Source organism: Mirounga leonina, unplaced genomic scaffold (genome assembly GCF_011800145.1).
Source record: "Mirounga leonina isolate KUSES-001 unplaced genomic scaffold, KU_Mleo_1.0 Mir_173, whole genome shotgun sequence".
In the NCBI taxonomy this organism is placed as follows: domain Eukaryota; kingdom Metazoa; phylum Chordata; class Mammalia; order Carnivora; family Phocidae; genus Mirounga; species Mirounga leonina.
Window position 1 is genome coordinate 61,115,155 of NW_023270447.1, and position 24,058 is coordinate 61,139,212.

A 24,058-nucleotide genomic window follows, 5' to 3' on the forward strand; every position below is an offset into this window, starting at 1 on the left:
TGGTGCCCAGACCCTGTTCCCAACTCAACGTGGAGGGGGGGTATAAACTGTGGCATTTCCCAGCTCACCCTCCCAACCTCCCAACCTGGAGAGAGCTTCAGCAGCTCTCTCACCATTTGTCACGGTTCTAGGCCTGGATCTTTTATATCCTAGTAGTTGGGGATTCCCTTTGTTACTGTGTCTCTGTCTCTCTGGGCATTCCTAGTGTGGTCTTTTTGCCCTTTGCTGTGTAGACACTCACTGTTCGGTCAGCCCTCAGTTCTTCTTTGGGAGGTATTGCTCTATAAACAGGTGTAGATTTGGTGTGTTTGTGGAGGAGGTGAGTCCAGGGTCTTGCTAGGTCACCATCTCAGACCGAACTCAGAATGTTCATTATCTTGATTGTGCTGATGACCTTATAGTTGTATACCTATGTCAAAATGTATCCAGTTGTACACTTTACATATGTTTCGTTCATTGTGTGCCAGTTATAGCTCAATAAGGCTGTCAATGATTCATTGTTTGTGCATAACACCCAGTGCTCCTGGAACACTCCAGGCCCATACCACTTTGGCTCCGGGTGATGGAGAGAAGGTATATGGACAAGTACTAGTGACTGAGATGTCTTACGTGTATGGGTGCTTGGGGGCCATGGTTCACTACGTAAGTACCTCTGTGAAATAAACTCTGTTATGGTGACAGTTCTCAAAAACTACAGGTTTATAGTCTGTGTTTTCTCATATTAACAAAGATACATAGTGGCTTTCTTTTGGTTAGTAATTGCCTACACTATCTTTTTTTAAAAAAATTTTTTTATTGTTATGTTAATCCCCATATATTACATCATTAGTTTTAGATGTAGCGTTCCATGATTCATTGTTTGTGCATAACACCCAGTGCTCCATGCAGAACGTGCCCTCTTTAATACCCATCACCAGGCTAACCCATCCTCCCACCCCCCTCCCTTCTAGAACCCTTGGGAAGGGAAAAATGAGGGGGTGGGAATTGGAGAGAGAGATGAACCACGAGAGACTATGGACTCTGGGAAACAAACACAGTGTAGGCTATTGGCCTACACTATCTTTTTAAATCCTTTTACTTTCAACTTTTCTGTACCTATATATTTTATTTTATTTTTTATTGTGGTAGGAGCACTTAACATGAGATGTACCCTCTTAACAATTTTCAGTGTACAAACAGTATTGTTATTATAGGCACTATCTTGTATTATTATTACTATAGGTGCTATCTTGTCTCTTGAACTTATTCATCTTGCATGACTGAAATTTATTTTTTACTGAAACTTTATATCCATTGAACAATACCTCCCCATTTCTCCTGCATCTGGCAACCAACATCCTACTCCCTGCTTCTATGAGTTTGACTATTTAAGATAAGTGGTATCATGTAGTATTTATTCTTCTGTGATGGGCTTATTTCACTTAGCATAATGCCCTCAAGTTTCATCCATATTGTTATACATGGCAGGATTTCCCTATTTTTAAAGGCTGATTCATATTCCATTGTATGTATATGCCATATTTTCCTTATCTATTCTACATTCATGTACATTTAGGTGGTCTCCACGTCTTGGCTATTGTGAATAATGCTGCAATGAACATGGGAGTGGATATCTCTGAGATCCTTCTTTCAATTCTTTTAGATATATACCCAGAAATGGGGTTGCTGGATCATATGGTAGTTCAATTTTTAATTTTTTGCAGCATCTCCATACTATTTTCCATAGTAGCTGCACCATTTTATATTTCCACCAACAGTGTATAAGGGTTCCAATTTCTCCACAACTTCACCAACACTTGTTTTCTTTTTTGATAGTGACCATCCTAACAAGTGTGAGGTAACATCTCATGGTGGTTTTGATTTGCATTTCCCTGATGATTAGTGATGGTGGACATCTTTTCATATACCTGTTGGCCACTTGTATGTCTTCTTTGGAGAAATGTCTATTCAATTCCTTACCTAGTTTTTAATCAGGTTATTATTATTATTATTATTATTATTATTATTATTATTTTGCAATTGAATTGTAGGAGTTCCTTATATATTAGATATTAGCCCCTTATCAGATATAGGGTTTGCAATATTTTCTCCCATCCTGTAGGTTACCTTTCATTTTATTGATAGTGTCCTTTGCTGTTCAGAAATTTTTTACTTTGGTGTTGACTCACTTGTCTCTTTGAGCTTTTGGTGTCATATCCAAGAAATTACCGAGACCAATATCAAGATTTCCCCCATGTTTTATTCTAGGAGTTTTATGGTTTTGGGTTTTACATTTAAGTCTTTAATCCATTTTGAGTTGAATTTTATGTATGGTATAAGATAAGGATCCAATTTCATTCTTTACATGTGGATACCAAATTTTCCCAACACCATTTGTTGGGAAACTATCCTTCCCCATTGTGAATTCTTCGCTCTCTGTTGAAGATCAGCTGGCTATATGTGCATGGGTTTATTTCTGGGTTCTATTCTGTTCCATTGTTCTATATGTCTACCTTTATACCAATACCATTCTGTTTTGATTATTGTACTTTGTAATATATTTTGAAGTCAGAAAGTGTAATGTTTCAGTTTTGTCAATCTTTGTCAATATTTCTCAAGATTACTTTGGCCATTTGGGTCTTTTGTGGTTCCATATCAATTTTAGGATTGCTTTTTCTATTTCTGTAAAAAATGCCAGGATTTCAGTGGGGTAACATTGAATCTATTGCTCTGGGTACTTGGACATCTAAACAATATTATCTTCCAATCCATGAAGATGAAATGTCTTTCCATTTATTTGTGTCTAATTTCTTTCAGCAGTGTTTTGTTGTTTTCAATGTATAAGTCTTCTGCCTCCTTTCTCAAGTTTTTCTTTTTCATTGGTCTATATGTCTGTTTTTGTGCCAGTACCATGCTGTGTTGGTGATCACAGCTTTGTAATATAGCTTGAAATTGGGCAACGTGATGCCCCCAGCTTTGTTTTTCTTTTTCAACACTTCCTTGGAGATTCGGGGTCTTTTCTGATTCCATACAAATTTTAGGATTGTTTCTTCCAGCACTTTGAAAAATGTCATTGGAATTTTGATCGGGATGGCATTGAAGGTATAGGTTGCTCTGGGTAGCATAGACATTTTAACAATGTTTATTCTTCCGATCCATGAGCATGGAATATCTTTCCATCTTTTTGTGTCTTCTTCAATTTCTTTCATGAGTGTTCTGTAGTTCCTAGAGTATAGATCCTTTACCTCTTTGGTTAGGTTTATTCCGAGGTATCTTAGGGTTTTTGGTGCTATTGTAAATGGAATCATTTCTCTAATTTCTCTTTCTACAGTTGCGTTGTTAGTGTATAAGCAAGCAACTGATTTCTGTGCATTGATTTTGTATCCTGCTACATTACTGAATTGCTGTATGAGTTCTAGTAATTTGGGGGTGGAGTCTTTGGGTTTTCCACATAAAGTAACATGTCATCTGCGAAAAGAGAGAGTTTGACTTCTTCTTTGCCAATTTGAATACCTTTTATTTCTTTTTGTTGTCTGATTGCTGTTGCTAGGACTTTTAGTACTATGTTGAACAATAGTGGCAAGAGTGGGCATCCTTGACGTGTTCCTGATCTTAAGGGAAAGGCTCTCAGCTTTTCCCCATTGAGGATGATATTCGCTGTGGGTTTTTCATAGGTGGACTTTATGAACTTGAGGAATGTTCCCTCTATCCCTATACTCTGAAGAGTTTTAATCAGGAAACGATGTTGTATTTTGTCAAATGCTTTTTCTGCATCAATTGAGAGGACCATATGGTTCTTCTCCCTCCTCTTATTAATGTGTTCTATCACATTGATTGATTTGCAGATGTTGAACCACCCTTGCATCCCGGGGATAAATCCCACTTGGTCGTGGTGGATGATCCTTTTAATGTATTGTTGGATCCTATTAGCTAGGATTTTGTTGCGGATTTTGGAATGCATATTCATCAGGGATATCGGTCTGAAATTCTCCTTTTTGATGGGGTCTTTGCCTAGTTTGGGGATGAAGGTAATGCTGGCCTCATAGAATGAGTCTGGAAGCTTTCCTTCTGTTTCTATTTTTTGAAACAGCTTCAGTACACTAGGTACTATTTCTTTTTTGAATGTTTGGTAGAATTCCCCAGGGAATCCATCAGGCCCTGGACTCTTGTTTTTTGGGAGGTTTTTGATCACTGCTTCAATCTCGTTAGTGGTTATTGGCCTATGCAGGTTGTCAATTTCTTCCTGTTTCAGTCTTGGCAGCTTATAGGTTTCCAGGAAGGCCTCCATTTCATCCAGATTGCTCAGTTTATTGGCATATAGTTGTTGATAATAATTTCTAATAATTGTTTCTATTTCCTTCGTGTTAGTCGTGATCTCTCCCCTTTCATTCATAATTTTATTAATTTGGGTCCTTTCTCTTTTCTTTTGGATAAATCTGGCCAGTGGTTTATCGATCTTATGAATTCTTTCAAAGAACCAACTTCTGGTTTCATTGATCTGATCTACTGTGTTTCTGGTTTCTAATTCATTGATTTCTGCTCTAATTTTAATTATTTCTCTTCTAATGCGCTGCTTAGGCATCGTTTGTTGCTTTTTCTCTAGTTCTTTAAGGTGTAGAGTTAGTTGGTGAATTCGGGATCTTTCTATTTTTTTGAGTGAGGCTTGGATGGCTATGTATTTCCCCCTTAGGACCGCCTTTGCAGTATCCCATAGGTTTTGGACCACTGTGTTTTCGTTCTCATTGATTTCCATGAATTGTTTAAGTTCTTCTTTGGTTTCCTGGTTGACCCAAACATTCTTGAGCAGAGTGGTCTTTAGCTTCCAAGTGTTTGAATTTCTGCCCAATTTTTTCTTGTGATTGAGTTCCAGTTTTAGAGCATTGTGGTCTGAGAATATGCAGGGAATAATCTCAATCTTTTGGTATCAGTTGAGACCTGATTTGTGACCCAGTATGTAGTCTATTCTGGAGAAAGTTCCATGTGCACTCGAGAAGAATGAGTATTCTGTTGTTTTAGGGTGGAATGTTCTGTAAATATCTATGAGGTCCATCTGGTCCAGTGTATCATTCAAAGCTCTTGTTTCCTTGTTGATTTTCTGCTTAGATGATCTGCCATTGCTGAGAGTGGAGTATTGAGGTCTCCTACAATTAACGTATTGTTATCAATATGACTCTTTATTTTGGCTAACAGTTGGCTTATGTAGATGGCTGCTCCCGTATTGGGGGCATAGATATTTACAATTGTTAGATCTTCTTGTTGGATAGACCCTTTAAGAATGATATAGTGTCCTTCTGTGTCTCTAATTATAGACTTTAGTTTAAAATCTAATTTGTCTGATATAAGAATTGCTACCCCAGCTTTCTTTTGAGGTCCGCTGGCATGGAAGATGGATCTCCATCCCTTCACTTTCAGTCTGGATGTATCTTTAGGTTCAAAATGAGTCTCTTGTAGGCAGCATATGGATGGGTCCTATCTTTTTATCCAACCCTGTGCCATTTTATGGGAGCGTTTAGGCCATTCATGTTGAGAGTGATTATTGAAAGATATGAATCAATTGTCATCATGTTGCCTGTGAAGACATTGTTTTTTTTAGATTGTCCCTGTAAATTTCTGTTGTATATCACTCTTGGGGTCTTTCTCCTTTTATAGAACCCCCCTTAATATTTCTTGCAGGGCCGGCTTAGTGGTCACTTATTCTTTCAGTTTCTGCCGGTCGTGGAAGCTCTGCATCTCTCCATCCATTCTAAATGACAGCCTTGCCGGATAAAGTATTCTTGGCTGCATGTTCTTCTCATTTAGTACCATGAATATGTCTTGCCAGGCCTTTCTGGCTTGCCAGGTCTCTGTGGATAGGTCTGATGTTATTCTGATGTTCCTCCCTCTGTACGTAAGGAATCTCTTCCCCCTAACTGCCCTTAAGATAGTTTCCTTGGTTCTAAGATTTGCAAGTTTTACTATTACATGCCGGGGTGTTGGCCTGTTTTCCTTGATTTTGGGAGGGGTCCTCTCTGCCTCTAGGACGCGAATGTTTGTTTCATTCCCCAGATTAGGGAAGTTCTCAGCTACGATTTGCTCAAATACATCTTCTAGCCCTCTCTCTCTCTCCACTCCCTCCGGGATTCCAATTATTCTGACATTGGAACGCTTCATGGTGTCACTTATTTCTGATTCTATTTTCATGGATTCTGAGTTGTTTTTCCCTGGCCTCCTCTTTTCCCTTTTTATCTATTATATTGTCTTCCAGGTCACTTATTCGTTCTTCTGCCTCACTTACCCTAGCTGTTAGATTATCTAGATTGGATTGGATCTCATTGACAGCATTTTTAAGTTCTGCCAATTCACCTTTCATTTCTGCCCTTAGAGACTCTATGTTGCCATTAATTGATTTCTCCATTCTAGCCATTGTCTTCACAATTACTAGCCTGAATTCCATCTCCGACATCTTGGTTATATCTGCATCCATTTGTAAATCTGCAGCATAAGTCATAATCTCTGATTCTTTTCTATTTTGGGGGTTCCTCCTCCTAGTCATTCTGTTGATGGGTGTTTGAGGCAATGTATAGAGTCCAGATTATTGACCAGAACCCAAGCAAGATGCACCTGTTTTCTTGGGACCTTCAGGTTGCTGGCCTCTTGTTTTCCTAGCCTGTCTTCTCCAGGAGGGGCCTTCCACACTGTTACTCAGGCAACCCTGTTCGGGCAGAGTTGCCCTGCCCCCCTGTGGCAGGCGATGGGCTCAGCGGGAATCAGTCTTGGGGCTTTTGTTCTGTGGCGGCTTTCCCTGGCAGCTTTCCGCGTCTCTTCCGTGAGTCAGAGCAGAAGAGACCGTTTCCAGCCCTCTGCCTCAGAGCAGAGAGACCGCAGTCTGTTCTTCAGTGAGCTCTCCAGGCCACACTCTCTCCGTTTCTGTCTGTGCTGCTATAAACTGCAGCGTCCTGGGTTGTGCGCCGTCCGCAGCGCCCCCAGTCCTGTCTCCAGGTCGGGGCCTGTCTCTGCCCTTTGTGCTTCTAAAACTGCCAGCCGTTCCCAGTTCACCCGCGTGACCCTGCCACTCCAGGTTTCCGTCCGGGGGCTGCAGTTTGCAGGCACGACCCCGTCGCTCCAGGTTCCGCCCCAGGGGCTGCCCTAAAGTCCTTTCCCCACCGCTACCCGTCTGCGAGTCTGTGCCCATCCGCAGCACACGAGGCTGTCGCTCACCAGCGGTGTAGGATCCCCACGTCCAGGCACCCTCCTGCTGCTGTTTATCCTCCCATATCTGCCCATGGAATCACGGCTCTCTGCTTCATACTTCAAAACCAACCGCCTGTGATATTCTGTTTGTAGAGATCCAGATCTTCTTACATCTCAGGCTGGTTTCGTGGGTGCTCAGAGTGGTCTGCTAGATATCTAGCTCAATTCCGGGGACCAGTTGAAATAGGGTCCGCTACTCCTCCGCCATCTTTCCTTCTCTCCTCAAGTTTATTTCTAAATATTTCATTCTTTTTTTTTTTTTTTTTAAGTAGGTTCCATGCCCAGTGTGGAGCCCAATGTGGGGCTTGAACTCACAACTCTGAGATCAAGACCTGAGCTGAGATTGAGAGTTGGATGCCTAACTGATCTTGCCACCCAGGAACCCCAGTATTTCATTCTTTTGATGCCATTATAAGTGGGATTGTTTTCTTAACTTCCTTTTCAGTTAGTTCATTATTAGTGTATAGAAATGCAACTAGCATGGTGCCTGGGTGGCTCAGTCAGTTCAGCATCTGCCTTCGGTTCAGGTCATGATCCTGGAGTCCTGGGATCAAGCCCCTCATTGGGCTCCCTGCTCAATGGGGAGTCTGCCTCTCCTTCTGCCCCTCACCCCACTCTCCTGCTCTTTCTCACACTCTCTCAAAAAAGTAAATAAAAAAAAAAGAAATGAAACTTTTTGTATGTCAATTTTCTATTCTGCAACTTAACTGAATTCATTTATTCTAATAGTTTTTTTTATGGAGTCTTCAGGGTTTTCTACATATAAGATCAGGTCATCTATGAAAAGAGATGATGTTACTTCTTCCTTACCAGTTTGGATGCCTTTTATTTATTCATCTATTTATCTATCTAATATCTTTGGGTAGATTTCAAGTACCATTTTGAATAAAAGTGGTAAGAATGGGGGCGCCTGGGTGGCTCAGTCATTAAGTGTCTGCCTTCGGCTCAGGTCATGATCCCAGAGTCCTGGGATCGAGCCCCACATTGGGCTCCCTGCTCAATGGGAGGCCTGCTTCTCCCTCTCCTACTCTCCCTGCTTGTGTTCCCTCTCTCGCTGTGTCTCTCTCTGTCAAATAAATAAAATCTTAAAAAAAAAAAAGTGGTAAGAATGGGCATCTTTGCCTTGTTCCTAACCTTAGAGGAAAAACTTTCAGTCTTTCACCATCCAGTATAAAGTTCCCTGTGGACTCTTCATATATGGCCTTTAATTTGTTGAGGTGCATCCCTTCTGCACATAGTTTGTTGAGTGTTTTTATCAAGATAGGGTGTTGAGTTTTGTCAGATGCTTTTTATGCATCAGTTGAGATGATCATGTGATTTTTGTCCTTCACCTGATAATGGTATATTACATTTATTGGTTTTCATATGTTGAACCATCATGTATCATGTATCTTGGGGATAAATCCCATTTGGTCATGATATACAATAGTTTTGATATGCTACTGAATTCATTTTGCTCCTATTTTAGTGGGGATTTTTGTATCATATTCATCAGGGATATTGCTCTGTCATTTTCTTGTAGTGTCTGTCTGGCTTTGGTATCAGGGTAATGCTGGCCTCAGAAAATGAGTTTGGACATGTTCTTTCCTCTTCAATTTTGTGGAAGAATTTGAGAAGTATTGGTGTTCTTTAGATATTTGGTAGAATTCTCCCTTGAAGCTATCTGGTTTTGGACTCTTCTTTTTTGGGAGCATTTTGATTACTGATTCAATCTCCTTAGTAGTTATTGGTCTATTCAGATTTTCTATTTTTTCATGATTCAGTCTGTGCAGGTTGTATGTTTCTAGGAATTTATTTATTTCTTCTAGGTTATCCAGTTTGTTGGCATATAATTGTTCATAGTAGTCTCATGATCCTTTTTACTTCTGTGACATCAATTGCAATGTCTCCTCTTCATTTCTGATTTTTGTTGAGCCTTCCCTTTTTTGTCCTACTTAGTATAGCTAAGGGTTTGTCAATTTTATTGATCTTAAAAACCAATTCAGTACTTTGATGATTTTTCTATTGTTTTTCTAATCTCTATTTCATTTATTTCTGCCTTTATTTTTATTATTTCCTTCCTTCTGATAACTTTGGGTTTAGTTTGTTCTTTTTCTAGTTCCTTGAAGCATAAAGTCAGGTTGTTGGTTTGAGAGCTTTCTTCTTTTTAAATGTAGGCATGTTCGGCTATCAACTTCCCTCTTAATAGTGCTTTTCTGCATCCCACAAATTTTGGTTCATTTTGTTTTCATTTTCATTTATCTCTAGATATTTTCTGATTTCCCTTGTCTTCTTTGACCTCTTGGTTGTTCAAGAGTGTGTTGTTTTGGGGCGCCTGGGTGGCTCAGTTGGTTAAGCGACTGCCTTCGGCTCAGGTCATGATCCTGGAGTCCCAGGATCGAGTCCCGCGTCGGGCTCCCTGCTCAGCGGGGAGTCTGCTTCTCCCTCTGACCCTCCTTCCTCTCATGCTCTCTGTCTCTCATTGTCTCTCTCTCAAATAAATAAATAAAATCTTTAAAAAAAAAAAAAAGAAAAGAAAAGTGTGTTAATTTCCATATATTTGTAAACTTTCCAATTTTCCTTCTGTTACTGATTTTAGTTTTACTCCATTGTAGTCCGAAAAGATACTTGGTATAATTTCCATCTCTTAAATTTGGTTAAGACTTGTTTTGTGGCTTAACATGTGATCTATCCTGGGGAATGTTCCATGTACACTTGAGAATAATGTGTATTCTGCTGATGTTGGGTGGAATGTTCTGTATATACATGTTAGGTCCATTTGGCTTATTGTGTTGTTCAGGCCCTCCATTTCCTTACTGATCTTCTGTCTGGTTGTTCTATCCATTATTGAAAGTGGGGTACTGAAATATCCTACTATTATTGTGTTACAGTCTATTTTTCTCTTCAGTTCTGACAATGTTGGTTTCATATGTTTGGGTGCTATAATGTTCAGTCAGGATATATTTGTAATTCTTATACTCTCTCTGGTGAACTGGCCCTTTTATCATTATATAATGTTCTTCTTTGTCTCTTGTGACAGTTTTTTACTTAAAGTCTGTTTTATCTGATATAAATATGGCCATTCCTGCGCTCTTGGTTACTAATTGCATGGAATCTTTTTCCTTCTTTTCGTTTCCACCCTATGTGTATCTTTATATGTAAAGTGGATCTCCTGTAGACAGTATATAGTTGGGTATAGTTGTTGTTGTTGTTTTTAATCCACTCAGCCACTCTATGTCTTTTGAGGAGCTTATCCATTTATATTTAAACTAATTAACTAAAAGGGAAAGACTTACAATTGGCATTTTGTTCATTGCTTTCTGTCTTGTAGCTATTTTGTCCCTGGTTTCCTCTCTTTCTGCCTTCCTTATATGTTGTTGACTTTTTGTATTCACATGCTTTGATTCCTTCCTCATTTTCTTTTGTGTATCTTCTATAGGTATTTGTGTGTGTGTGCGGTTACCATAGGGCTTACACAAAACATCTTATATTATAATAATCTATTTTAAGCTGATAACAACTTTAACCATACGCAAAACCCAACTCTTTTGCATCTCTCCACCCCCAACATTGTTACTGATGTCACAAATTACATCTTTATATAATTTATTGTATCCATTAACATAGTTTTATAGTCATAGTTGTTTTTATGCTTGTCTTTTAAATTCTATCCCAGAATTAAAAGTGTTTTTTGCAATACCGTTACAGTATTAAAGTATTCTCTATTTCTTTTTTTACATTTACTAACAAGCTGTATATTTTTATATGCTTTCATGTTTCTGTTTAGCATCCTTTTGTTTCAACTTGTGAACTCCCTTTAGCATTTCTTGGAAGGCGGGTCTAGTGGATGAAATCCTTCAGCTTTTGTTTATCTGGAAAGTGTTTATTTCTCCATTTTTGAAGGATAATTTTTCCAGATATAATATTCTTGGCTGGCAGTTTTTCTCTCAGCCCTTGAATATATATATATATATATATATATTTTTTTTTTTTAAGATTTTATTTATTTGACAGAGAGAGACACAGTGAGAGAGGGAACACAAGCAAGGGGAGTGGGAGAGGGAGAAGCAGGCTTCCCGTGGAGCAGGGAGCCCGATGCGGGGCTCGATCCCAGGGCCCTGAGATCATGACCTGAGCCGAAGGCAGATGCTTAACGGCTGAGCCACCCAGGCGCCCCAGCCCTTGAATATATTATCTTGCTCCCGTCTGGCCTGTAAGGCTTTTGCTGAGAATACAGCAATAATCTTATGGGAGCTCCCTTGTCCATAGTGAGTTGTTCTTCTCTTGCTGCTTTTCAAGACTCTCTGTCTTTGACTTTTGACAGTTTGATTATAATTTGTCTTGCTGTGAGCCTCTTTGGATTCATCATACTTAGAGTCTATGGAGTGTCTTGAAATTGTATGTCCTTGATCATTACTTCTTTAAGTGCTCTGCCCCTTTCTCTCTCATCTCCTTCTGGAACTTCAATAACGCATACATTGGTTGGCTTTATGATATCCTATAAATCCCTTAGGCTTTCTTCACTTTTCTTCATTCTTGTTTGTTTTTGTTCCTCTAACTCAATAATCTCAAATAACCGGTTCTTTCTTGTTTGGTTAAGCATGTTGTTGAACCCCGCTAATGAATTTTTCAGCTCAGCTATTGTATTCTTCAGCTCTGGAATTTGGGTTTTTTTTCTTAATTAATTTATTTGAGAGAAAGCAGCAAGCAAATGGGGGGGGGGGGTAGAGGGAGAGAGAAAATCTCAAGCAGGCTGCACACTCAGCACAGAGCCCAACACAGGGCTTGATCTCACGACCCTGAGATCATGATCTGAGCTGAAATCCAGTCAGACACTTAACCGAATGAGCCACCCAGGCACCACTGTTTGGTTCTTTCTCATAGTTTCTATATCTTTCTTGATATTCTCATTTTGTTCATGTATTATTTTCCTGATTTTTGTACAGACTGGCTTCAGGTAAGGGAAAATCTTTAACAATTTGCCTGGCTATAGATTCTGGGACTTCTGAAAACCTTTTTGGTGGATGTAATTTCTCTGAGCTTATGCTCTAATTTCCCAATTAGAGAAGTCTGCTAGTTTCTTTTTTTTCAGGAGCTCATTTATCTCTTGCTCCCTCTGGTGCCTATCTGTAGTACTGCAGGTTCTCTGCTGTTAACAGCATGAAGCCACCCCACTCAATGACATCCAAAGTACTTTGTACTCAGTGTCATCAAAAGTATATTGTTTCCCCATGAGTACCCCATCTCAGGTAAGATAGAAACCAGGTCCTTGGGCAGCCCTCTGAAAATCCAGAACGTTGGATACATGTTCCACTCTTCCCCTGCCTTTCTTACCACACCCCCATACCCCCCCACCCTGGGCAGAACTACCTGTGCTGAGCTGTGCGAGCTGTAGGTTTCTGGAGTTCTCACAAAGGTATTTTGGTCTATATTTTGTTGTTAAGTCATTGTCTCTTTGGGGCAGTGAAGGCTGGGACTTCCTATTCCACCATCTTGGTGATATCACTGCCTTGTCTCTCTTATAATGTGATATATCATCAAATCTAAACTAGCATCAATTTTTGGACATATTCCAATTTTGGAGATGTTAAAATGTGGGGTGGGGAGAATGACCAATAGCAATGTAAGACACCATCTGTAGTAAGATGTGCCACAGTCTTGTTATGGCAGGAACTCACCTCTAAGTATTAGGGTGAAAGGTTAAGGTGCTGTAAAAAAAAAAAAAAGAGGCCCAAGAAAGCAATGGCTTGGAGCACAAAAAAATCTGTTTCTTTCTCATTAATAGTTGTGAAGCATCCAGGCAGGTGAGTGGGTTAGCACTGCTGCATGCTAAGCTCAAGAACCCACTCCCTTTTATCCCATTGCTCTGCTACCCACTATGATGCAACATCTAGGACATAATTATACCAAAAAATTATTTGTCGTTTACCTGAAATTCAAATTTAATTGGGTGTTTTGTGTTCTATCTGGCAAATTGACACTAGGGCACTATATAGTCTGCAACTATCAAAGCTGCATTCCCGCAGGTTACAACTAGTGAAAGGTGGTAAGAAAATGAGGTGAAGACATGCTGCTTTCCTGAGGTCTAAGCCCAGAAATGTCACATACCATTTCTGCTCATCTTCCAGGGACAAGAACTTAAATTATATGACTATACCTAACTGCAAAGGAGGCTGGGAAATGTTGGTTAGTTCAGTGCTCCAACAAAACGAGAGAACAGATTTTGGAGGACGACCAACAGTCTTCATCAAAAGAACCTCTTGGGTTGATCTTCTATGTGCTTTATTTCTTCTTTCCTTGTCTGTATTTTTGCTCTACATCGTAGAAGCTTTTCTTGATTTTCTCTTCCAAGTGGTCTCTTGAATATCTTATTTTAGCTGTCATATGTTTAATTTCCAAAAGCTATTTGCTATTTTCCAATTTTTCCTTTCCACTAGCAACGTTTCTTGTTTTATGGAGGTGGTATCTTCCCAGATCTTCCTGAGAATATAATTAGAATTTTTAAAGATTCTACTGCTCCATTATAACTTTCTGTTGTCTGGAGTCACTTATTCTATTTACCTTGTCTCTCTCTTTCATGCTTCTAGCCATATTCTTAACTCTGGTGTTCCTCATTGACTGTTTATGGAATAACAGACCAAGTTGATTAATCTCAGTAATTGAGTTGGTTCCCTCTGTTGCTGTATGTTTCCCTGAGAGGTCACTCTCTTGAACAGGAAAGCTGAGGGGGGTCTTCTGGAAGGCTTTTCTGTAGTGTGAGTGGATGGGTCATTGTTGGAGGATGAGGTGGGAAGAGGGTTTGTAAATGTCACAATGACAAAAGTTTTATTCTGGGATATCAATGCTATACTAAACATACCAGATTTCTCCAGATTTATTGGATTTCTATAGAATGAGCCTTCTGGGGTCCTGCTATGTGTGTTTTATTTTTGTCTGGAGGTAAGCATCAGTTACTCTCCACTCTGGAGGTAAGAGGGAGGTGACTGGTGCAGTGGCACAGACAGACCTTCTACAAACTGTATAGTTTTTAGACCCATTTTTCATGTCATCAGTACCTGCCAACCATGAACTCAGAGTCTCTCTGTGGTTTTGCCAGGAAGGCTGGCTCTCACTTCCATCGTCTGAATTCTGGGCTGTGGCTTCCACCACTCTGCTAAGTCATCAATGTGTGTCATCTACTTTTAGAAATTGTTGAAGTCTCTGCACATACCACCCCTCTTCCCTGCCATTCTCTCTGCTGTTATGTTTCGATTCCTTTTATGTTATTTCAGAAGGGGAAACAATCACTTTTGTTCAGACTAGAGTCTTAAACCTTTAATATGCTTACATGCTTTGTGAATCTCCAAGGGTATTTATTGTTTATTTTTGCAACTGCTTCATGAGGTAGGTGTTATGTTGTTAAATGGTGAAGCCTTTGTTCTGCTGAACTCCTTGATGTGTTTCTGTATGCAAATTGGCATCAGGGACTGAGGAAAGCCAAACAGCTTTCTGTAATAGAGTAAAAGTTGGGGCATCTGGGTGGCTAAGTCAGTTAGGTGCCCAACTCTTGGTTTCGGCTCAGGTCATGATCTCAGCATCCTAAGATCAAGCTCCATGTTGGTCTAAAGCACGGAGTCCGCTTGAGATTCTTTCCTCTTCTCCCTCTCCCTCCCCCTCTGCTCCTTACCCTGCTCGAGCTCTCCCTCCCTCTCTCTCTCTCAAATAAACAAATAAATAAAATCTTTATAAGACAGTAAAAGAATCTGCAGTTTCCAGGGCAATTGGGAGAGGATAAGGGCAGCAATGGGAGGGAAGAGAGGAAGCTAGGGACATGCCATGATGGGAGCCCCTCCCCAAGACTTCCAATCTCTCAAAGGGATTCTAAATTTACAGAATGCTTGGTGTGGCAGAATTTCTTGGGGAAGCCAATGAAGGTGCTTAGTTCAGCGACAGGGCTGACAGAGACAAAACAGAGGCTTGTACAGTCTTGGGAACCTCAGGCAAAAGGAGACCATGAGAGTATGAATCTCAGGAACCTGCAGAAATTGTGTGAAGGGTTTGGACTTTCCCACTCTGTGGAACTGACAAGGCTCTGAGGCAATCATACAGAGATCTCTGTGGGTCAGGAGGACTCCAACTGGCACTTGGCATATTTCCAACTTACCTAACCCCCTTTAGTTCACCCTCCACACTAGCCTGAATGATCATGCCATTCCCCTACTTGAAAATTCTGTGGTCTACAGTCCAAAATTCTTTATCCTGGCATCCAACACCCTTCACAATCTGGTCCCTGACTACCTACCAGCTTCATCTCCTCCTCACAGGACACTCTGATTATGTCAAATGTTTCACTGTTCCTTACAACACCAAGCTTTCCCTTCCATCTGAAGTAACCTTCCTCTTCTTTGCCTAGTAAACACCTACTCACTCAAGACCAGGCTCAATCATCATCTCACCTTCTTCCCTCCAAAGAATTAGCCATTCCCACCGTGGTCTCCCAATACTCTGTTCTAAGGAGTTTGTCTTCCTCTGAGTTCCCTGCAGGAAAGACTGTCTTATTCAATTTTGGACCCCAATGTCCAGTACAGGCCAGTTTAAGACCCTCCTCGAGCACCCTAGGGATAATAATGACACCTATCATCCTGCACTGTAACTCTGGGTTTATGTGCCAGTCTCCTACACTCAGAAAATGAAGGGAATGAAAGAGGAAATTAGGGAGGTTAACAAAAAAGGAAGTCAGAGAGTGAATAAGTGGACTAGTCAGGACTCACAGGTCCGAAACAACACAGAAACCCTAGCCTATGAACTTGGTCAAAAGGGGCAAATGAGATTGGCCAGCAAGTCATGTCCCAAGATCAAAGCAAATGCCCAGTACATTGGTCCTGGGTCTTACTGGCAGCTGAGACTCCCAGAAAGTCACAGCAATTGTCACTAAGGCTCTAGGTCTGGAAGGATGATATCAAGCTCCCCAGACAGGACCAGTAGACCTAACTTGTTAGTGGATATAATGAAGAGCGTGGCCTTGGAATCCCACATACCTGATTTGGATCACAGCTTAGCCATTAGGTCAGGTCATTTAACCTTTCAGATTTGTTTTATCTCAAAAATGGGGATACTACCACCTTACAGGATAGTTAATGGAGATCAGAGATAATAGATGCATGAGAAATGGTGCTCAGTGGTGTTTGATGGCAACTTTAACTATTAGGGAGTGTGCCAATTCATACATGCAAGTTTGGTGACTTATGTTTAAAATATCTTGTATGCAGATTTTCAAGGAGCAGGAAAATGTATATGCAATAAAAGTGCTTTGTAGAATACAAAAACATTAATTCAAAGGGATACATGCACCCCTGTTTATAGCAGCATTATTTACAACAGCCAAATTATGGAAACAGCCCACATGTCCATCAACTGATGAATGGATAAAGATGTGGTGTACAGACAATGGAATATTATTGAGTCATAAAAAAGAATGAAATCTTGCCATATGCAACAACATGGATGGAGCTAGAGATATAATGCTAAGTGAAATAAGTCAGTTGGAGAAAGACAAATACCATAATGATTTCACTCATAAGTGGAATTTCAGAAACAAAACAAATGAGCTAAGGGGAAAGAAAAGAGAGACAAAGCAAGAGACAGACTCTTAACTGTAGAGAACTGGTTACCAGAAGGGAAGGGGGTTGTGGAATGGATGAAACAGGTTAAGCGGATTAAGGAGTGCACTTGTCGTGATGAGCACTGGGTCATTAAAATAAAAGCTTTTTTTAAAAAGTGCTTTGTAAACTGTAGTGTCCTACATATGTCAGGGAATTGTTTGGGAAGTCTTTTATAGTTGGAAAAAATACAGGCTTTGGATTTAGGCAGAAGTAGGTTCAGTTCCTGACCCTGCCATTTACTTGCCAAGTAATCTCGAGTAAGTCGCTTTCTGTCTGCCTGTTTCTCCAACTGTCATATGTGGGTGATTCTTACTTCCCAGGCTTAACGTGAGAATTCAACATGATGAGTATAAAGCTCCTAGCACATCCCTTCCTGGGTGGGTGGCAGGATCCCATGTGATAGGTTAGGTTATGGGTGGTGTCAGAATCATATTCTGGCAATTAGCTACAATGAAGAAGTCCCCTCACTCGGGAAGAGCAGGACCCAACTGGCAAGAGATGTAGAGAGGGGTCTTCTGTATCTGTTGGAGGAAATCTGGGTGAACATTAAACTGCCATGCAGAAAACACTGAAATCCGCTATGTGGAGCCAGGCCTAAACCAGGAGGGCAGGAAGCTGGGAGGGCCCTTGCCCAGCTGTCCCAGCCTTGGGAACTAAACTATTGCCACTAAAGGCAAAGACTGCCATTGTGGGTTCATCCCAGCCCTCACCCCCTGCTCCCCGACACTATCATTCTTCCTAAGCACAAGGAAGTGCCAATCAAGAATCTAAAGGAGAAAAGGTTCTCAGACTTGGCATTGACTTCCCACAAAGCGAATGGTCCAGGGCCACATCAAGAGGCCATCCTAGCTCCCACTTTCAGGGACTCACTTGGTCCCAGGCCAGCCCCCCCAGGTGGCTCTTCCTTCTGAAGCCACTAGGTGCAAGCAATGGAAAGGGCATCAGCTCAGAATCAAGGGAGGCCCAAGTGTGAACTCTGGCTCCACCACACTCCTGACTTCACGTCTCCTCACTTGTGTCCTCATCTTATTCCCTTGAGGGCTGCTGTGCCAGCTCACAGAAACAAAGATATAAATGTGACCTGTAGCCTCTACAGCAGATGTGGATGCTCAGTGTTACTTCTTTCCTCTTGTCTTCCTCCTCAAAGGCCCCAGAGACTCAGCCTGCTTTCCTCTGCTTTTCAGAGCAGCCACCCATTCTTCCTGGGATCCAGCCCCCTTGCAGGGAGGCTGCAGTGCAACCAGCTCCCCAGCTCCCACTTCCTCGATGCCCCAAATAAGTACACAGGTCCTTTTCATTGAAGGGTTTTACTGCTAATCACAGATGCAGGTTAGGGTGGGGGAACAAGTCACAAACATGGGGGACTGTGAAGGTCCCTGGATCGTGGCTCCCTGAGGGCTTCCCTTTCGTTCCTAAGGCAGGACCAGACCTCTTCTCCAGGCTGAGGAGGCCCCTTCCACTGGGAGGGCAGCTCCTCCCAGCGCAGGTGGGGCACAGCAGATGGGAACTGACAGCCACCACAATATGCCCTAAGCAGTTCATCTACGATTTGGAGGACCTTCAGACAGTGATGCCCACCTCACAGGTACTTCCTCAAAGGCCAGGGGATGGTTGCCCTAATGACATGAGCATGTGCTAAGCCTACCCTACTTCTCTTTCCTCCCAAGGAGATGAAGCCAAGACTGGATCCTCCAAACTTTCCAAGGCAAGAAACTGGCCTGGAGAGCGGCAAGGATTCTTACTCAAGAGTCCCTTCTCAGGACTTTCCAGAGATCCTGGCTTCAGAGGCAACAGGAAACCATTCTCCAAAGTGGGATGAAGGGCTTGAGGTCAAGGGGCCAGCAGCAGATCCTAGAGATCTTCCTACACAAGGCTGGGGTCTCTCCGCCTCTCTCCCTCATCGTCCTTCAGCTGGAGTCTTTCCCAGCCTGCTCTCCCATGTGCGTTTTCTGGTGGCGGATGAGGTTTGAGCTCCGGGAAAAGTGCTTCCCGCACAGAGTGCACCAGTAGGGCTTCTCCCCTCTGTGGGTCCTCTGGTGTGCTCCGAAGTTGGAGATGTCGCTGAAGGTCCGCCCACACTCAGCGCACTCATAGGGCCTCTCACCTGTGTGCGTGCGGTGGTGCACGCCAAAGCTGGAGCTGTTGCTGAAGCTCTTCCCGCACTCACAGCAGATGTAGGGCGCTGGCTCCAAGTGGGTCCGATGGTGCACCGCCAGAGTGGCGCTCTGGCTGAAGCTCTTGCCACAGATGTCACAGCGGTACGGCCGCTTGCCCAGGTGGTCTTGCTGGTGCGTGGTGAGGTCCGAGCGCCGCCGGAAGCTCTCCTGACACTTGGGACATTTGTAGTGCTTCTCTTCCAGGTGGATCCGCTCGTGCCGGATGCGGTTGGAGCTCCTCGAGAAGCTCTTGCCACATTCGGAACACTTGTAAGGCTTCTCGCCCGTGTGGATGCGCTGGTGTGTTCTCAGGTTGGAGGTATTATTGAAGGTTTTCCCACACTGGGCACATATGAAGGGCTTCTCATCGGTCTCGGGCCTCGGGTGAGCTGTGGGGCTTCTGGGCTCTCCCGCGGGGACAGTGACTTTCTGCCACGGCTTTTTGGGGTGGATCTCTTGCGGACCTTCCGATGGGCTCTCTTGCCCGTGCTCTTTCTCCCCGTCTGGGATCCGAAAACCCTCTGAGTCATCCACTCTCCACGGCTTACCCCATTCCCCTTCCTCAGGCAGGTGCTGTTCTGGATTCTGCTCCTTCTCACTGCCCATTTCTGAACCCTGAGAATGAACACAAATGGCCAACACCTTTATTCCTGGGGTCTGGCTCCACCACAGGGCAACTTTGCTCTGGCTGAAGGGGTGTACACCTTCCCCATGGAACCATCCATCAGAAATGACCTCAATTAACGGGAATACTTAGAGAGAATGCCTTTACTTAATAACTCTCAAGTGACAAACTTCCACAGATATTTAAAGCTACCCATCAGAGTAAAAAGAAGGCATCACTTTTGTCCCCTCCCAACAGATAGTTGTGCAATGTGAATAATGTCACTTTTTTTCATACCACTAACAATGACAGTCTAGACTCTTAATTCGTGTGCAGCTAAAGGAGCTTCCAGTTGGGGACAGTTCCATTTCTCTGCCTAACTCTAAGCTAACTGAAACTCCTTTTATGTTTAATCTTTTTTGAAAAACCTTCCTTAAAAGTATCCATTTGCCTGCTTTCAAAATGAACAGAACCTCTCATTCTTGAGGCTCTCCCAGTTGTTTAAATTCTCTTAAATGTTCCGCCACCCTTCCCTTCCCCAGACCGCAGCCTAGCCTAGCAACTAGGGTTAACATCGGGGCCCTCCACGACCCACTGCGGGGACTGGGCTATGTCTGCTGATTGGTCAATATCCACTTCCACTCTCCAACACCGTGCACAGCCACATGCACACCACATCACACACACACACACACACACTCACACAGCCATTCTCACATACCAGCCACACTCAACCATGTTCTCACACCATACACACCTACCATAGTCACACACATACAGCCACACACAGACACATACACACACACCACACACTCACATACACTTATAGAAACTGACAGTCACACACATCACATATACACACACAGCCCTTCCAAACATTTAGCCACATACGTGGCTACACAATCACACAGGTATATCCATACCCCACACAAAATCTCACACACACACACACACACACACACACACTCACATGCCACCTACAAAGACTCGCAGATACAAACCACATTCTCTCCCCCACACACAGCTACCCATACGCACTGCCAACTTCGGCAAACATCAGTAAATGCTTGCTGGGCGACACAGACTCTGAGCTCCTACAGCCCGGGACAGGCCACGAGGAGACGAAGTACTTCCGGGCCAGTGCAGGTGGTGTTTCCTCTGGGCCCTGGGGCAATAATGGTGGGGAAGGCCCGGCGGGCACGCACAGATGCTGTGCAGTGACAAGAGCAAGAGACGAGGGGCGGAAGCACAGGCTGTGACAGGCCAGCGAGGGGAGAACGTGACAGAATTCCTTCAGGTCAGCAAGTATTTCTGGAACACACAAGAGCAGTCACGGAAGGGGCACTGACTACACTTCAGGCTGGATCCTGATAGCGACACACACTATAGAACTGTGCAAATCGTTCAAGCCCTCTGAGCCTCGACTCCCACATCGCTAACACCGCGACGCCTGTCTATACTGCAGGACCCTGTGGCGGAGGAGATGCCCCCAGTGCACTCAGGGTGCTTGTGGCGCGTACGAGTAACGCAGCAAATGACAGCCGCTATGACCACTGTGGAGGACACTATATCCTAGCCCTGCACAGATTACAAGAATGAAAAAGATCCCTTACATGATCTTGTTAGGAAAGAAAACAAAATTTTTTTAATTAAAAAACAGTACAAGAAAAACAAAAAATGGTGAAATACTGACAGAGCCTCAAATCTTTGAGTGGAGGCCGGCAAATTTTTCTGGAAAGGGCCAGGCAGTAAATATTTAGTAAACATCTGGGACCACAGGATCTCCATTGCAACCACTCAACCCTGCCCTCTTATCATAAAAGCAGCCACAGACAATACACAAAGGAATGAGTGTGGCTGTGTTCCAATAAAACTTTATTTAAAACAAAGGGAGGTGAACTACAGTTTACCAGTCCCTGTTAGAGAGTGTTTCTTGAAAAATCTAGATAAGAGACATGAAGGAGGCTTGCTTCACTTTCAAAAATGCAAGTAAACATCAGAAACAATTTATTCCTTGATACTAACTGTTTCCTGACAATCCTTTTAAAAATCACAACCCCATTCTCACACTCCCAGTGCTCCTGCCCCACGGCACTTCTCACCTGCTAACATTCTATTTATTTCTTACATCTTTTAGTGTCTGCCTCCCCCTGCTAAAACATAAGTCCCATGAGGGACAGGGTCTTTGTTTTCTAATGTAACCCAAATTCCTCAAGTAGTGACAGTCATTTATAGCAGATCTTTAACAAATATTCGTTGAATGAGCTGAGTGAAGGGCAGGCCTGTCTCCAGAACCCATTTCATGCTTATTTGTGGCTGTCTCCCCCACTGTTCCTCAGGAATCTGCCCACTCTTCCACCTTTAGGCACCCACAGAATCTTGTACGTACTTGCTTTTACAGTGATTTGCAATGATCTTTTCACATATCTGTTTCCACTAGCAGTTAATAAGCAATTTGAGGGCAGAGACTGGGTCATTTTGGCAATCTCTCCCCAGCACGAGGCACTGCTCAAATGTTTTCTGAATGTCTGAGTCAATGGATATGATCTGAATTCAGTCCCCAGCCCTGCCCACCCCACCTAGGGCTCCAATACCTCTCTCTGTGCAGGGGGCTACCTGGCCCCTTCTCACATCCAATCCTGTTATTCTAACAGCCTGCAATATACCAGGCTCTGACTCTACTCAGGACCGAATGCTGGATCAAAATAAGAGCAAAAAGATTTAGGATTATGATTATTACCCTCAATTTATGGCACAGTGCAGGGAAATAGGCCACGAACTCCAGAAACTGGCATACAGTGTAGAAGGTTCAGTTCTGGGGGGTCAGGAACTGTGCCTTAGTCACCTTTGCATCCACTCCTCAATGCCTCGCACGGCACCTGGCATATTATACAGGAACCAATAATAATAAACATTTTTGAAGCTCATACTAAGTGCTAGGCCCTGGACTGAACACTATATGCAAATCATGTCACTTCATTTTCACAACCTATTTTAGAGATGAGGAAACTGAGGCTCAGAGAAATTGTAACTTGCCCCAGGGCACAAAGCAAGTGAGTGGCAGAACTGGGACCTATGCCCATCACTCCAAAGCCAGGGCTTTTAAGCATGACACTAGCAATGGAGAGGAGGAGGGAGGAAGACAGGGAGGGAGGGGAGAAGGGAGACAGGAGACTGGAGAGGGGGGGCGGTGAAGGGAAGGAGGAAGGAATAAGAACAGTGCCAGGTGAGTTCAGATGACACAGGCGAGTCTCCCTGAAGAGATCAGGGATGAGCAGCTGCAGGGATAAGTCAGTATCTGAGTTAGGACTTTGCAGGATGGGTGAGCAAGATTGGGACTTGCAGAGATGGGGAGCCCGCTATCTACTGAGAACACAGTGGCAGGTAAAGTACAGAAGTACTTTCATGTCACATTTCAAAGATTTGGGGAGAGAAGGGCCCATTGGGGCCAGGAGGCTCAGAGGTACAGGGAGGACCAAGGGTGGAAGGGATTGGGGCAGTGGAAAAGCAGCCAGGGCTAAGAAGTAATAGCCAAGAAGATAGGGCTGGTGATCACAGATGCTGAAGGTCAAGGGCCTGGGTTAGAGTGAAGGGGCCAAGCTGGAAAGTGGTCTGAAGGGCCAAAGTTCGGGGTCTTTAGGGTCAAGTCAAGGGGTAGGGGGTGGGGAATGATGCAGAGAGAGGAGCTTAGAAAGACCAGGGACAAGGTGTTGAAGAACAGGGAACTGTACCGGGTAGCTGCATAACGGGTCAGATAGAGGGGACGACAGGAGTCAGAGGGCCCGCAGGAGATGGGCAGGGGAGAGGAGGCACAGGCTGCAATCAGAGGTGTTAGGGGACCGGGGCCCGACGCTGGGTTGTGAGTAGCGGGGAGAAGCCGATGGCGGAGTCTAGGATACGCGCGTCCTAGAGCACAGGTCTGGGTTTTGAGTAGCCGGATGGCTTGGGAGGGAGGGATGAGAGAGGGGGAGGGGCTGGCCCCCAAAGTATGGTCGGTGCCGGCGGGGGGAGGACCTGGACTGAAAGGCCAACTGGAGGGCCTGTGGGGAGGGGCTAGGGCAGCCTCCTGGCCGCGCGGGCCAGGGGCGGGGGCCAGGGGTCGGGGCGAGGGGACCACCGGCTCCCATTTACTCCCCACCGGATCCAGGGAGCAAAGCCACAGCCTCTAACTCCCCGGAGGGAGGGAGGGGGCCACGTTCAGAGTTCCCCGCGAAGCCGTGTCCACCTCCCCCCGCGACCTCGGGCCCAACCCGGACCCACCTCGCTCCCGCCGCTCCGTCAGGGACAGCGCCGCCTCGGTGGGCCGGGGGAGGAGCCGGAGCCGGAACCCAGAAAGGACCCGCCCTACCTCTCCAGGATTGGTTCCTGAGGGGAATCCTTCCTTCCCACTGGCTGTACTGGCTGCCACAACGCAAGAAACCCAGGCGGGGCCGCCAGTAAGCTTTGGCCTCGGGCAAGGCCTGCTGGGA

The 24,058-nt window shown here is 43.7% G+C and overlaps 1 protein-coding gene and 1 long non-coding RNA gene across 2 annotated transcripts in view; one reads left to right on the forward strand and one right to left on the reverse strand.

Annotated features, from left to right (window-relative positions):
• LOC118019537 overlaps nt 1-24,058 on the forward strand; it is a 53,489-nt gene that overhangs the window by 19,770 nt on the left and 9,661 nt on the right. The window lies entirely within an intron of this gene.
• ZNF691 (zinc finger protein 691) lies at nt 18,121-24,019 on the reverse strand. The gene is made up of 2 exons (XM_035018819.1): nt 23,850-24,019; nt 18,121-19,600 (listed from the first exon to the last, which is right to left on the reverse strand). Exon 2 carries the CDS (start codon nt 19,589-19,591, stop codon nt 18,737-18,739), a length of 855 nt encoding a protein of 284 aa, XP_034874710.1. The 5' UTR covers nt 19,592-19,600; nt 23,850-24,019; the 3' UTR covers nt 18,121-18,736.